Here is a 17,340-nt window from a genome sequence, read left to right as displayed (position 1 = left end):
GCAACTTTAAGTGCAAAATGAAAGTTTGTAATTATAAACTGTATAATTGCTCATCCAAATTTTATCTAATGTCTTCTGTGACATTTTTTTTTTCTTATTTCTTTCTTTGTAAATGATGGCAGTGAAAGAGATTAACTGGTCAGATTCTAGTTACATTTGAGGTTTGTAATGAAGCACTGACTTTATAATTTGTATCTATTCAAAGGTTGCCATGTTTTGATTTTACATTAAATATTATGAATGAACCAGACAGCGTTAAGAAAGACGGAACTTGCAAATGCAAAGTGAATGCAAATTATGCAAATTAAACATGGCACTAAATTCTTTTAATAATGTTTATTTTGACATGGGTTAACTTATCAATAGCATGCCATAATAGACAAATATATAAATGAAATCACCAAACTGTCGCTAAAATGTTTATGTAACCTGTAGTGACAGTGAAACAAACCGAGTATACAATCATAGTTGATTGACAAACAGCTGACAGCACTCTTCACCAGCTTCAGAAACAATGTGAAGCATGTCAGTGGTTGGGGTTGTATAGCAACGGCGAATCTCCCTCAGAGCCACAGTGCCGGGCCTGTAACAGTGAGGCTTCTTCACACCGCCGGTAGCCGGCGCGCTTTTACGAGCAGCTTTGGTGGCGAGACGCAGCCTATTTATAGCCTAACGAAATATCGTATTTATATTACACGTTCTCTCGCGCTCCTTTTGAACCGCTGCGAAAGCCTCGTTTTATCTAGAGGGGATCTACAGTATACACACATATTTCGTTACTTGGATTACCAGCTCTGTATCTACAAAATCACACTTGGTCTGTGCTTCTGTTAATAACCAGAGATTTGGTAGCGGAAATGCGTTGGGGGGGTTGGGGGGGGGACTGCACTGTTATAGCAAAAATGGGTGGCTCTTAAAACAGCCTTTGGGTACTAACGAACGCAGCAGTAGGTGAAATTACTTGGGCAGAAGCACAGCCTGAATGTTGAGCAACACACCACCCTGAGCGATAGTCACTCTGCCGAGCAGTTTGTTCAACTCCTCATCATTACGCACAGCGAGCTGCAGGTGACGAGGAATGATACGGGTCTTCTTGTTGTCGCGGGCGGCATTACCAGCCAACTCCAGAATCAAAATAATCGAAATAATAGCAGGGCAACTTTTAAAATTGTAAATATGTTCATACATTGTATGTGTTAAGCATTATATTCGTAAAAATGAGCAAGTCTTGATTTACGAGTATGTGTTAAAATAGTTGAGATATCAACCTCATTGTTGCTGAAACAGAGACTCTGCTTTTTTTTCTATAATCTGGCATATACGTAATTCATCCCATAACCCATATGTCCCTTATTTTTCTACCCATCTCGAGGCATCTGGAGATTGTGCCAGCTAGAAGGCCAACCCTGCATGGATCCTGAGGCATCCAGAGAAAGACCAGCTGTACCTGGATTCTGTTTTATGATGGTTGGAGCTACACATGCTGCTCTTTTGCTCCCAGTGATCCAGACCGAATCTGCCCTCTGCACCTGCTGAATCATCATTGTGCTGAACTGGACTTCATGTTAATTTAAATAACTTCTGTTATATTGAACTTTCAGCTGCATAACACACATGATGTTCTATAATTTCTATCCATTATCACTCAGATGAGGATGGGTTCCCTGTTGAGTCTGGTTCCTCTTAAGGTTCCTTCCCATTGCCATCTCTGGGAGATTTTCCTTGCCACTGTCGCCTTCACTCTTGACTTGTTCATCAGGGACAGTCTCATTATTATCTAGACATATTTTTCTCACACATACACACTTCCATAATTTTTCTTTTCATTTTTGTAAAGCTGCTTTGAGACAGTGACCATTGTTAAAAGCACTATATAAATATTGAATTAAATTGAGTACAGAGTATTGTGTAGTACGCATGCACTTCTTGTTTTGACGCCGAGCGTCATGTGATCACATCTGAGCCAATAAATTTTCTCTTGCGCGCGCTACAGAATTGTGGGTAATCGTCTTCCCTGCTGGGTCTTAGTGCGCGTCTCTCACTGGTGTAATCAACATCCGTGCACACGTGTACTGTTTACTATAACACCGTGACCACGTGTGTGCACATAAAACATATTTTATTTTCTGTTTATTATAACACACCTGTGTACGTGCATGTAAAGCAAAAGAAAGTGGAATTAGAGAGATTAAATATCCATTTTCCCTCCATTAGCCTGCACTGCCCCTTGTGTGTGCACATGGGTTATTAGACTATATTATTGGATATATAGAGTTGTGGAACGAATAATCTGAGTTTCCATTATTTATTATGGGGAAACTATGATATACGAGCATGTGAGTTCCACTGTACTTAGAAGGATAAAACTCAGCTAATTGACTTGTAGTGTGAAAACAAATCATTAGCAACAGTCTGATAGGTGTGGAAACCTCTTTACATAGAAAATGGTAATCATACGCTAGATTTAATTATATCCCATGGTATAGATGTCTCTAATATAGAGATTTTACCTCAAAGTGATGATATCACAGATCATCACCTCCTGATATATACTCTACCCTTAGAACAGATTAGCTGTGTCTCCCCACGTTATCGATTTGTTAGACATATGAATTCGACTACTAAAGACAGATTCACGAGTAATCTGACGGATCTATCCCAATTACTTATTAGACCCCTAAATGCAGACGATCTAGATGAAGTGACTACTGTAGCAGCATGGGTACTATTTTTACCAGTACATTAGACACTGTTGCTCCCATCAGATTAAAAAAAGTCAGAGATAAAACACTTGCTCCTTGGTACAATAGCCATACTCGCGCCCTAAAGAGAGCAACCCGTAACCTCGAGCGAAAATGGAGAAAAACTAAATTAGAAGTTTTTCGAATTGCGTTTGAAGACAGTATGTGCAGCTACTGTATAGACAGGCTCTAAAAACTGCTAGGACCGAGCATCTTAGCCAACTGAGAGCAAGAAACCAAAACAATCCCAAGTTTTTATTTAGAACAGCGGCTCTCCTAACAAAACCTAAGATGCCTGCAGAGAGTACTCCACAACATTGTAGTAGTGAAGATTTTATGGACTTCTTTAATGAAAAAAATCAATAGCATAAGGAAGAAAATAACCGAGGTTCAACCTCTAATAGCATCTCATGATCTAGTTCAGCCTAAAGTTTCACATTTAGTTTTTCAGTGCTTTACAGGTGTAGGACAGGAAGAGGTTTATAAACTTATCACCTCAGCTAATTCAACAACGTGCCTGTTAGACCCAATCCCAACCAGATTTTTGAAAGAAGTGATGCATACGGTTGGAGAGCCACTTTTAAACATTATTAATTCTTCATTATATCTAGGTCACGTCCCTAAACCTTTCAAGTTGGCAGTTATTAAGCCGCTTCTTAAAAAAATCTAATTTGGATGCAAATGTAATAACAAATTATAGACCGATTTCAAACCTCCCCTTTAAATAAAAAATATTAGAAAAAGTAGTATCAGCTCAAATATGCACATTCTTGCAGGAAAACAACATCCTTGAAGAATTTCAGTCAGGTTTTAGGCCCCATCATAGTACAGAAACTGCACTAGTTAAGATTGCTTGTTTTTAGCTTCGGACCAAGGCTGCATCTCAATACTAGTCTTACTTGATCTTAGTGCTGCATTCGACAATAGGGTTAGATCATAATATTCATAATAGATCATAATATTCTCATAGATCGCTTACAAAATCACATAGGTATTCCGGGACAGGCATTAAAATGGTTTAGATCATACCTGTCTGATCGATACTATTTTGTAGATCTAAATGGAGAACTGTCTGGTGTAATGTCAGTGAAATATGGGGTCCCACAAGGGTCAGTTTTAGGATCTCTCCTGTTCTCAATATACATGCTTCCCTTGGGTAACATCATTAGAAGACATGGGATTAGTTTCCATTGTTATGCGGATGATACCCAATTATATATCTCAACAAAACCAGACGAAATGCCTAAGTTGTCTAGATTAACCGAGTGTGTCCAGGACATAAAATGTTGGATGACCAATAACTTTCTTTTACTAAACTCAAACAAGACAGAGATATTACTCCTCGGCCCAAAAACCAGCACACAACAGCTTTCACAATTCAGCCTGCGTTTAGAAGGATGTACAGTACTGTTACTACTAGCTCAACAGTAAAAGACCTGGGCGTAATATTAGATAGTAACTTGTCCTTTGAAAATCATATTTCCAATATCACAAAAACAGCCTTTTTCCATCTTAGAAATATCGCCAAACTTAGGAGCATCTTATGCGTATTTGATGCAGAAAAGCTAGTTCATGCATTCATGACCTCCAGACTGGACTATTGTAATGCATTACTAGGTGGTTGTCCTGCGTTGTCAAGGCATTGGACTACGGTTCTGAAGATCCCAGGTTCAAACCCCACAACCACCAAGCTGCCACTGTTGGGCCCTTGAGCAATGCCCTTAACCCTCAACTGCTCAGATGTGTAATGAGATAAAAATGTAAGTCGCTCTGGATAAGAGCGTCTGCCAAACGCCCAAATGTAAATGTAAACAGGCTTCAGTTAGTCCAAAATTCAGCCGCCAGGGTTCTCACTAGATCCAGAAAATATGATCATATAACCCCAATATTATCATCCCTGCACTGGCTACCTGTTCAGTTAAGAATTAATTACAAAATAGTATTACTTACATACAAGGCTTTAAATGGTTTAGCTCCCACATACCTAACCAGTCTTTTGATACGCTATAATCCACCACGAAATTCCCAGAATTTCAAAATCTACAAAAGGGGGTAGGGCTTTTTTCATATTTAGCTCCAAAACTTTGGAATAGCCTTCCAGACAGTGTTCGGGGCTCAGACACAGTTTCTCAGTTTAAAGGTAGACTCAAGACGCATCTCTTTAATCTGGCATACGCGTAACTCATCCCATAACTTCATACTTCAGTACATCTATCCTGAATGGCAACTACGCTAATTCTCTCCATCTGTTCTGTACTTTTCTACCCATCCTGAGGCATCTGGAGATTGTAGAAGCTTCAGTAGACAAAGACCAACCCTGCGAGGATCCTGAGGCATCCAGAGAAGGACCAGCTCCAGCTGAATTCTGCCTTAATATGGTTGGAGCTACACATCCTGCTCCTGTGCTCCCAGTGATCCAGATCCCATCTGCCCTCTGCACCTACTGACTCATCCCTATGTTGAACTGGACTTCATGTTAATTTAAAGAATTTCTGTTATATTGTACTTTTAAGCTGCATAACACACATGGTGTTATATCATCTCTATCTGTTATCACCCAAATGAGGATGGGTTCCCTGTTGAGTCTGGTCCCACTCAAGGTTTCTTCCTATTGCCATCTCAGGGAGTTTTTCCTTGCCACTGTCACCGTCACCCTTGGCTTGCTCATCAGAGAAAGTTCATCCATACATCTCATTATTATCTAGACACATTTTTTTCACACATACACAATTTATTATTATTATTATTATTATTATTATTATTATTATTTATTTATATATATATTTTTTATGAATTTCTTTCAAATGAACGACCTGCTAAATAACCATTACCCTGAAAGAAGTTTTTTTTTTTGTTAAGTGTCCTATAAAAATTCCAGATATTATTATTTTTTCATTCATGTTTATGGTCAATTCAACTGAATTCCTCTTGTGCTGTATCTCAGCTGAGCAGTGACGGTGTATTAGTAGGTTTTCAAATGTTAGAACATAACTCCATTTGACAACACAGCGTACAGCTAGACGACCAACACTGATGAGTCACTTCACATTCCTCATGGTCTCACTGATATCCTTTTGATGTTTGTGTTTGATAATTCCTCTTTTTTTCTGTCATAGATATATTTATAAATTACTTTACTTTATGTATTTCCCCAATTTATGTTTAATTTTTCAGATTTTAAGATAAAATCACCAAATATATATTTATGAAATGTGATTGTATGTCTCTTTTTATTCCATGTATTTATGTCTCCTATCCAATTTGCTTGTCTGTTTATTGCTTGTAAGATCTTTTTTCAGATGGAAAGTAGTTTGTAGTTTGTTGCTGCTGTCGATTGCATTTAAACTGTGATGATCTGTGATTTTGTATAAAAGTTCTCTTTTTGTAGCCTCCCTATTATTTCCACACAAAACCCCACACATATCTTGATTTAACGACATTTCCATTTGTCATCCATTGGAAAGATGCAGGCTACAAATAGCAATTAAAAAGTATAAAAGTTAGGAAAGAGTTATTTACAAAAGTATTTACCATAATCATTTCATTAAGAAAAGGTTCAGAAGTAAGTGACACTTTTCAGAAAATGTCATGTGAAGTTGTTAATGAAACATTCACATTTGTTATCTTTTAAAGAGTCTACATTTATGAGGAAAGTTTGTCCCACAACAGAGTCTTTAAATGATTATTTTATTGTCTTTTTGATTTAATGAATATTTTTTTTATGCCATGCTTCTAAAAATTGTTTCACTAGACCCAAATTTTTGGTTATTGGTCATTCTAGAGCGTGTTTTCCAAAGTTGGATTTAGTTACACATTTAATGTACCAGATAAGATCATGTTAATTTTGATAAAATTTTCCATTAAATATGCCATAAAATACTGATTTTATATTAATATTCATTTTTATTATCTACTTCTTTTATTCTTTTATAAGTGTTCAATAGTCTCATCATCAGAACAGTTTTTTTTTTTTTTTTTTTGGTCTGTGTCATTGTTTACCTTTACACAAATTATGTATGATTTATTTGGTATAAAATATAATCGCTTATTTTATATATTTTGTATTTTGTATTACTTTTCCTTGTACCATCATTACCGGAGAAAACGTATAAAAAAATTGTATTACTCAACGGGTGGTATTAGTCCCACCCCCTCGCCTGGTCTCTAGTAGGTCCTCTGGAGCCGAATAAATGAGTAATGGCTGTAAGCTGTGTTTCATTCAGCCGGTTAGTTTCACGAAAACAGTACGATGTCAGGAAGAGGCAAAGGCGGGAAAGGACTTGGGAAGGGAGGCGCTAAGCGTCACCGTAAGGTTCTTCGCGATAACATCCAGGGAATTACTAAGCCCGCTATTCGCCGTCTGGCGCGTCGTGGTGGGGTGAAGCGTATTTCCGGCCTGATCTACGAGGAGACTCGCGGTGTTCTCAAGGTATTTCTGGAGAACGTCATCCGCGATGCCGTCACCTACACCGAGCATGCTAAGAGGAAGACCGTCACCGCCATGGATGTGGTGTACGCGCTGAAACGCCAGGGACGCACTCTGTACGGCTTCGGCGGTTAAACACTCCAACGGCTAACAACATGAACACAACGGCTCTTTTAAGAGCCACCCATATTTTCAGTTGAAGAGTTGTTACTCCTGTATGTGTGTAAAAGTGAAGTATCTACAATTTAGCAAACGCCATTTAAAAGCTGCATAATCTTTATATACTCGGCAAAAAAAAAAATTCTGATTTTCAACTGTTTTTACTCTCAGTAAACTTAATGTGTAAATATTTGTATGAACACTAAAAGAGTCAACGCCATAAGACATAAACTAAAAATGTTTCCCAATGTGTCCCTGAATGAAGGGAGGCTCAAAATAAAAAATACCAGTCAGTATCTGGTGTGGCCACCAGCTGCTTGAAGTACTGCAGTGCATCTCCTCATGGACTGCCTATTGCGGACAGTCTGGGCACTTATGGAGGGATTGTGTGTTCCTGGTGTGACTCGGGCAGTTGTTGTGGCCATCCTGTACCTGTCACGCAGGTGTGATATTCGGATGTACCGATCCTGTGCGGGTGTTGTTACACGTGGTCTTCCACTGCGAGGATGATCGGCTGTCCTTCCTGTCTCCCTGTAGCGCCGTCTTAGGCGTCTCACGGTGCGGACATGGCGATTTATCGCCCTAGCCACATCAGCGGTCCTCATGCCTCCCTGCAGCATGTCTAATGCACGTTGACGCAGATGAGCAGGGATCCTGGGCATCTTTCTTTGGGTGTTTTTCACAGTCGGTAGACAAGTCTCTTTAGTGTCCTGCGTTTTTACAACTGTGACCTTAAATGCCTACTTTCTGTAAGCTGTTAAGGTCTTAACGACCATTCCACAGGTGCATGTTAATTAATTGATTATGGTTAATTGAACATGCATGGAAAACATTGTTTAAACCCTTTACAATGCAGATCTGTAAAGTTATTTGGATTTTTACAGTCCTGAAAAAGGGACATTTCTTTTTTTGCTGAGTATATAAAACTTGTATGTAGTGGATGAGCGAATTAGATGTTTATCAGTTAAATATTTAAAGTAAATTGTTTTACTTTGTTAGTCAGAAGCCTATGTGTTGGAGTCCTCAGCTTGTAAGGGAAAAAAATTTAAAAGCCTCTGAACATGGAACTCCAAAGTGTTCAAAATTAAATAGGACATGATGAAATAAATAACTATGAATAAATAAGACACATATGTGTCATATGAGAATGATATTGTGAAATAATGGAACTCATTTTTGAAAAAAAAAATGCTTATTATTGTGAAATATATTGCTCTCTGCTATATAAATGTATTTATGAAATAATATTTATTTCATAATTAGACTTTTCAGCAGAATGTACGGTGGCCCTGAAGTGCAAAACAAATTAACAAATCTGAAACAAAAAAACAAAACCCAAAACAAAATAACAAATTCAAAACCAAATTAACAAACCCGAAAACAAAATAACAAAACCCAAAACTAATTTGCTATTTTGTTTTGTGTTTTGTTGTTTTGTTTTTGGTTTTGTTATTTTGTTTTGGGTTTTGTTGTTTTGTTTTCGATTTTGTTGTTTTGTTTTTGTCATTTTGTTTTCGGATTTGTTAATTTGGTTTTGAATTTGTTAATTTGTTTTCCGTTTTGTTAATTTGTATTGCACTTCTCGCCAGATATAAACCGGAAAAGGTAGGTATAGTTGGCGAATGAAATTCTTATCGCTGATTGGACGAGACATCTGTCTCTCAAGATATACAGGAAGTACTGTAGTAGCGGTAGATTCGTGTGTGTGTGTGTATGAATGTGCAAACATGTACTGTCCTTATTGTGGTTTTAAATATGGCGTTCTGCCAAATTTTTGCAGTTCTTGTGGAAAAAATATTTCGCTTTTAAAAGAGACACAGCAGAAAATGACTACTCTGGAGTCAACGGATGTTAGAGGTATTAGCATAGGCTACATGTGGCTAGGTTATACTATTTTTTAGTCCTTAGCTCTGTTTGTATGTAGCACGATGGTCCTGGATGAACCTTGTCTCATTTTACTGTGTACTGCTATAGTTAATATGACAATAAAAGTTTCCTGATTTGACTAAATATGCATAGCATAGATTTAACGTGTCTTCTACAGTGTGGGCCATACTTTTCCGTACATAAGAAAAATAAATATTAAAAAAAATAACAAAAAAAAAAACGATTTATTCACATAATATGCTCTACATGGTTACCATTGTAATATGTTTCACCCACTGTTTATTTCATGATTTTTGTTAAATTTTGTTTCAACCATGCGACTTCTACCTAGCCATCAGTATGATTTCAATTCGTTGCTATTTTGTCAAACGCATATTTTTAGGCTATCTGAAACATAAAATAAACATGTATGGAAAGTTATGGCCCACACTATATTTACAATAATTGGAAATAGTGTATATATATATATATATATATATATATATATATGAGAGAGAGAGAGAAAGTTTGTGAGCAAAGTTGATTATTACAGTAGATTCTCTTCTCACATAGGTAGGGGCGTAGACTCATCTGCGCCCGCTTTAAATCAGTTTTTGGAATACCGAAAACTAAAATCTATGGAAAGAACAAATTTTTCATTGGGCAAGAAAAGAGGAAGCAAACAAGAGCACCAGAAAGTACAGGTACAGTATGTATAATAAATATATAAGGATACTCACACAATTGTGAATAGCAAATTTACTAAGTTGTTGATCCTTTTTTTTTTCTTTTACAGATTAATGTTGGTATGATGTGTCTACAGAGTGGTTGCTTAAAACCACAACGAGGAAAAACACTCCCATTACTCATTGATCCACAAGTAAATGCAAATGATATCCTTATGATAGCTGAAAAAAAAAAAAAGACTTTAACAAAGACATGGAGGAAGGACCCTACGTACTTCTCTACCCAGATGGCTCCAATGTCATTAACATTCCAGGGACAGCAAGGCCCTTTACACTGAAAGACTACAGAACAGAAATTGGAAAGACATATTCAGGAGTAAACTTGTTTATTTGCAGAAAGAAGGACTTTGAAAGTTAGTTTTATACAATTTATGTACTTTTTCTCTTAAGTTTTTATGTTAAGTGTAGTAACATGGTTTGTTCTGTGTCTAGGAGAAGAGGTTCTCAGTTCAGAATCAGAAACAGAAGTTGTCATAAGAACTTGGAATACTGAGGTATCTGACCTGGCAGATACACTGGTAAAATAAGATTAATGAATTAAATAGATTTTTAATTGTTAAAAATATATACTGTATATTTGTATAAACTAATTATTATGAGTGCTTATTCAGCCAACAAGACCCAGGCATACAAGCACACCAGAAGAACGTATTAATAATAAAATGTAAGTTGTTTTTTAATCTTGTCATGTTATGTTCATTATTAAAACAGAACAAATGGGATACTGTATATCAGTGCTTAAGTGTGATAAACATCTGATTAAATCTGTTTTTTTTTTTCTATCTTTAGTGATGTGGAACCATCGCCAGGAAGTGTTGTAGGGGTTAGTGTTATCAGTAGTTTGAACTTAGTAGTCTGACTAACATTACCTGTGTATGATCCTTGTATCCTACCTCGTCATATCTTGTGGTGCCTTTTTGATACACTGTAGATACAGTTTAATATAAAATTACATCTGTTGATAAGGCTTGATTTTTGGGTTTAAGATAATGCTCTCAGATTCAGAGGATGACCGTCCAGGTATTTCAGACCACGTTGCAAAAGAAAACCAATGTTACAGGTTTGTTTGTTTTATTATTTTTTTATTATGTATTTGGGGTGATAAATTCATGCATTTCTTTTTAAATATGTTCCTTTTTTGTTAGAGAATACATGGACATGTATGCACCTGTGATTACTGAAGAGGATGATGAGCTTGTAGCCACAGCACAATGTCTTGACCTCCCAGAGCCAATAGAGTAAGCTACAAAAAAATGCTGGTTTTCCAAATACAAAACCTACATTACACTGATTACATAGATTTAACATTCACGGTTTTCATTCTTTAGGGTACAAGGCAGTTTACCAGCTCCTGACATTATTTCAAATCTGGCTCTTGCCATTGATCGAAAAAGTGTCAGCAGATTTAACATCATGAGATCCAATGTGTGGGATGGGGCAGTCAGAGGATTTAAACGTGTCTCATACTCAGAATTCACTGACATGTTTGTTAAGTTCTCTGATGATGCTGGCACATTTGAAGAAGGTCTTGATACAGGTGGACCAAGACGTGAACTTCTTACTTTGCTGATGAGCTGCCTACAGTATCGCCCCATTTTTGATGGACCTCCCAATAGACCGTTACCTGGTATACAATTCAGTTGGTATGTATTTAACATAAAGTTTATTTATTAAGTCATACAGTATTTGTAACAAACCTATTCAGTGTGTGATTTGGCTTTACTTTCTATGACAGCTGTTAGGGAGGATGAGTATTTCTTGGCAGGAAAAATGATTGCTGTGTCAATAGTTCATGGAGGACCAGGGCCACATTTTTTTTCACAAGACCTGGTAAACCACATTGTAAACCAAACCACTTTCACCTAACACCTAACACGACTTCATCCACAGCAAAGCCACAGTCCCTTGATCCTGACCTGTAAGAAGGTGCATTTAGCAGACATTTATATTGTTACTTTGGACACAAATGGCTTCAGTTTATCATACCCATCCACATGCCACAGATAGTTTGGTCCCATGGAGTGATAAGAACGTCGCACAAATCTACGACGTGTTCTTTGCTCTGTCCCGCGTGGGATAAGTTCTTGCAGCAACCGCATAACATTATTACGTTTAACACGCAACTTGTTTTTGCTGAAAAAACACACAACGTGTTTTTGCTGAAGCGCTAACCACATTGTCCGTTAACCGAACAACTGTCCTGGTCCACGCAACTCTGCTCTTATGGCATTCCTGACATCGTTTAAACTGAAATAATTTTGTCTTCGAAACATACCTGCATTCTTCAGTTGTGTTTTTAGAGTTCGCAAACTAATCTTTATACCGTGATATTCCATCAGCATTTCTAAAATCACGGCATACGAGTGTCCGTCCTCAAAGTAACTTCGAATAAGTTTGAACTTTGAAAACTTTCCTTGCTTTCTACTGGAAAAGTTTATTATTTTCTTAGTTTTGCAGACCGAAAAAAATGGTTTAAAGTGAAGCAGAACACACAAGAAACAAAGATAATGAAACAAGTTCCTACTTCCTGTATATCTTGAGTGACAGGTGGCTCGTCCAATCGGCGATAAGAATTTCATTCGCCAACTATACCTACCTTTTCCGGTTTATATCTGGCCGAGAAGTGCAATACAAATAAACAAAACGGAAAACAAATTAACAAATTCAAAACCAAATTAACAAATCCGAAAACAAAATGACAAAAACAAAAACAAAACAACAAAATCGAAAACAAAACAAAATAACAAAAACAAAACACCAAAACCCAAAACAAAATAGCAAATTAGTTTTGGGTTTTGTTATTTTGCTTTCGGGTTTGTTAATTTGGTTTTGAATTTGTTATTTTGTTTTGGGTTTAGTTTTTTTGTTTCAGATTTGTTAATTTGTTTTGCACTTCAGGGCCACCGTAAGAATGACTGTCAATCAAGAGCGATAGGGCGGAGCCAGCTGTGTGATTGGTTGCTTTTTTATTCAGACGCAAGTATTAGCTCAGTGGTTTTTAAACATTTTCTGTCATTCCCCAATTAAGGGGGTGGACGAATTTTCAAGCCCCACTTGTCAACAAAATGATAACGAAAACGGCCAAGTGTACTATTTATTGATAAATCTATTTCTAAATCAATAAAATTAAATGAACACCAAGTTCAAAACAGATAAAATACACGTGCTATTGTTATAACAGACTTACTTTGTCACTTATCTAGAGCTTTCTTTTAAAGAAGTCGAGTGGCTTATTAACGTGACTGCGTATTTTGTCTCTAAGTGTCTTCTTACTTTGTTGGGTCTCGTGCTGTCTGCTGCCAGCGGTTTAAGACACAAAACACACACAGGTCTCTCCTCTGCCCTCACCATCCCCACCATCCCCACCATGAATCCAAGCGCAACATAGGCTTCATCATGTTTACCTTTCTGCTGGATTTTTTGTTGATTAGGCTGATGATGCTGAATCACCTGCTTTTTGGGGTCCATGTAACAAATGTATCCATTGACATTATTATGCTCACTACATACAGTACGCTACTTATAGTATTATATATATTATAATAAAAATCGTTTCCTGTCATTTTTCACCACAAACAATATTTATTTAGTGTAATTTGTGATAAATAATTTGTTATTTGTACATTGACAAACCCCAGCAAAATAAATGTGCCATAAAATAATCATTTTGGGGATTTGTATTAATCGTCTCGACAGCTGTCGCGTGCCTAGGGTTAATTATAATAGTAATAATATATTTAATAATAATAAACCTTTGAATGTATGTCCTAATATAATATTTGATAGAGATTATGTAGGGGGGCAATCCGTGGCAGAGGGGCATTTTAGCGCATAACACCTCTTTGTGTCCGCGGTAAAGTTAGTTTGATATTCGCAACTCCGAATTCAACAGCTGCGTAAATAAACTGTTAATTAAATCATACCTTAAATTATACATGTTTAAAAGCATAAACACCATTATTCTCTACGGCGCACACTCTAAAAAATAAAACTGTGCTGTACTTTTTTTGGTGAAACATTTTTACACTTAAAAATATTGAGTAAATATAAAAAAAATATAAAAATCATGTAAAATATACTTCATGAATTGAGTACAAGTCAGTAAAAAAAAATTAAGTAGACCTGAATAACTATATTTAGTACAATGATGTACAAAATTAAGTAAATGTAATGAAAATCAGAAGTTAATGCAAAGTGAAAATGAGTAAAATAATTGAGTAGATATAATTGAAATGGAAGGTAGAAGATACTGAAAATTATACTATTATTTAACAAACAAATGTGCTACATTTACTAAAAATTTTTACTGAATGAAAAAAAAACAATACACATATTACCATTTTAATTAAACATTTATTTGCCAAATTTGACAAGACATGAAGTCTAAACTCAACCTAGTTTACATGCAAATGACATGTAACAAAATCATAAACAGACAGCTGGATTTATCTTATTAGTAAACAGTTTCAGAAACAATACTTCTGCCACAAGTATTATACAGTTAACATGTGGAAAGTAGACTTTTGTATTAGAATCTAATGAGTCACATTTTACATCTGAAAGATTGCACACCTTCACACTTCAGTTTCCTGCAAACTGTGGGATCCATACAAATGTGTGTGCAGACCTTCTCAGGTCTTAAAGAAGCAATGACAGTCTAAATGAACACAGGACACTAAATATCCATGACCAACAGTACCATGCTTCACTCCATAATGATCGAAATTCCTTTTGATGATGCGACAAATGCACACAGTTTACACCGCCATCCCATAATGCTGGCACCTAAAAAAGGAACAATAGTATACAAGTAAGTACAAGTGTGACTGTTAATATAAAGTCTACCAGACTGGTAAAATAGTACTTCCGTTCAAATACATACTTTTTGGACTAATATACATCATCACACTGATTTACGAGTGGTGTTTAAGTCAAAGCGGGGCTTGTGATAAAAATTCTCTAAAATGAAGACGTAAAACTAATTTGATTTTACGTAGCCCATTGCTGGTAAAATTCCGGTGAACATTCCAGTGGAATGCTTTTACACAAAACGGACTGCTTTGATCACCAAAGGCATTTTGCTCTTACAGAACAATGCACAACCTCATACATAGAAAAAAATAGAGAGAGAAATAAAGGTGGTGTTCTGTTATTCTGCACAATCAATGGTCCCGCTTTGACTTGAACATCCCTTGTACATGTTTTTGTCCCTTGTATAAAAATGATACCCAACTTTATTTATGCATGACTATCAACTATATCAATTTTTTACTTTGGTTAATGGAAAATCTAGTATACTTGAGTGGAAAACTTGTATAGTCTAGACTTATTATAGGTAAAGTGAAATATTTCAAGCCTTGTTTTAATTTCTATCTTTGATTCAATGGTTACACATGTAATATTTCTGTAACATTTAAAAAGTTGACATTTACCTCCTGTTTTATCTCCATTCAACTTCTCTTCATTAGTGGTGTTGGTGCTGTGAAAGAGATATAGAAAATATATAACATGTTTTACACAAACACACAAAATCAATCAGTTTTAGTTTCTTTTACTTACATATCAGAACATACATAACAGTGTAAATATAAATATTTAAATTTCATATTACTTTCTCCCAATTCTGAGAGAAATGTTGTATTTTCACTAAATCTTTATATTTCATAGCTTTAGTTACTAGTACAGTACTTAGCACATTTATTTTATAACATCTGCCGCTGCGTGCTCAGTGTTTAATCATGTTAAAAATACTCATATACAGTAACGGATAAAACAGTGCCCGAGTCCGGACACTACACCTCATTTCTGCTGTTTAAACTGGATTTGGTCCGCGTTTCCTCCTTAAAGTGTCGGAGTGACCGAGCAGACTCGCGGTTCAGTGAGTGAGGTGGACCGTTACACATGCGGTAATTATTTGAACATGCTAGTTTTATATCCTCGCCACAATGGCGGTAGGCTGCACAAAATCACCGCATTTGGCGGGAGAAATTCAAATATTGCGGCCCAACCGCCGCCGGTTACACCGAGAAACCCAAAGGAAACCTGGAGGAAACCTGGACATGCACGTGCTGCTGCTCGGTGTTAAATCTCTCCTTTTACACCAGATTTTAAGTGTCTGTATTAAACGCGCTTTAGCTGAGCAGTTTGGTGGTTGGAACAAACAAGCTAAATCACTATGAACCCCAGGACTGGCCTGTTGCTAGCTATCGTTAGCTCTGGAGCTCGGCTGTGACAGGATTCAGAACAGTAACTTACACCCTATAAAGTTGTGTGTGCAGGCAGACAGTGTCATTATTACAGTAACTTGTGTTAGCTGTTTACTCACCAGGATTTGTAAGGAATGTTCCAGAATGTTCCAGGTGCTTCCCACTCATAAAGCAGGTCACACTTTAGATTTAATAATATTATTCGGATTAAGTATAAGAAATTTATTCACAATTCCACTATCTGAAGTTATCTCAGATCACTATCTTGTCTCAATTCAAGTGTGTCACAGTAATAATGTACACACAGCGCCGCGCTACCGTATGAAACGTACATTCACATCAACTACCAAACAGAGTTTTATCAGTAATCTCCCAGAGTTCCCAACTTCGATTAGATCACCGTCTGACCCCACAGAACTCGATCAGGCGACTGAATATTTAGAGTCAACATTTCGCTATACCTTAGATAATGTAGCTCCAGTTAAAAGAAAAATTATTAGAGATAAGAAACTTGCTCCCTGGTGTAACGATCACACGCGCACTTTAAAACAGACCGCTCGGAAATTAGAACGTAAATGGCGTCAAACTAAATTACTAGTATTTCAAATAGCATGGAATGAGAGCATCCTGAACTATAGAAAAGCTCTTAGTGTAGTTAGATCAACATATCTCTCCACTCTTATAGAAAATAACAAAAATAATCCTAGATTCTCATTTAATGCTGTAGCCAAATTAACCAGAAATAAGACCACTGCAGAAATCTCCACAACAACATCATGCAATAGTGAGAACTTTTTTAATAATAAAATTGTAAATATTAGGCATAAAATTGAGGTTTTGAAACCGAACAATGTAATTGATGCAGATGTTATTCTAGCCATGTCAGCTCAGAACCTAGATTACTTTACTCCCCTTGAAGAGAATGAACTAATTTCACTCATCTCTTCTTCAAATTCATCAACCTGTATATTAGATCCTGTACCGACACATTTTCTTAAACAGATAGTACCAGCAATAACAGAACCCCTGTTGAGAATAATTAATTCTTCTGGTTATGTTCCAAAATCTTTTAAATTAGCAGTTATCAAACCAATAATTAAGAAACCTGACCTCGACCCCTGTCAGCTGTCCAGTTACAGGCCAATATCAAACCTCCCCTTTATCTCTAAAATTCTGGAAAAGATAGTAGCGGAGCA

General features: G+C 36.5%; 1 protein-coding gene and 1 pseudogene across 1 annotated transcript; one reads left to right on the top strand and one right to left on the bottom strand.

Moving 5' to 3' along the window:
• LOC128516161 (histone H2B-like) overlaps nucleotides 1-17,340 on the bottom strand; it is a 153,807-nt pseudogene that overhangs the window by 28,746 nt on the left and 107,721 nt on the right.
• LOC128516165 (histone H4) lies at nucleotides 6,991-7,302 on the top strand. Its single transcript, XM_053490470.1, has one exon. It carries the CDS (start codon nucleotides 6,991-6,993, stop codon nucleotides 7,300-7,302), a length of 312 nt encoding a protein of 103 aa, XP_053346445.1.

The sequence above is a fragment of the Clarias gariepinus genome, chromosome 28 (genome assembly GCF_024256425.1).
Source record: "Clarias gariepinus isolate MV-2021 ecotype Netherlands chromosome 28, CGAR_prim_01v2, whole genome shotgun sequence".
Classification (NCBI taxonomy): Eukaryota; Metazoa; Chordata; class Actinopteri; order Siluriformes; family Clariidae; genus Clarias; species Clarias gariepinus.
This window is presented reverse-complemented; position numbering and strand designations above follow the sequence as displayed.

Bases quoted from the DNA above. Each gene is read 5' to 3' on its own strand.
- LOC128516165 (XM_053490470.1), top strand. From the start codon at position 6,991: ATGTCAGGAAGAGGCAAAGGCGGGAAAGGACTTGGGAAGGGAGGCGCT.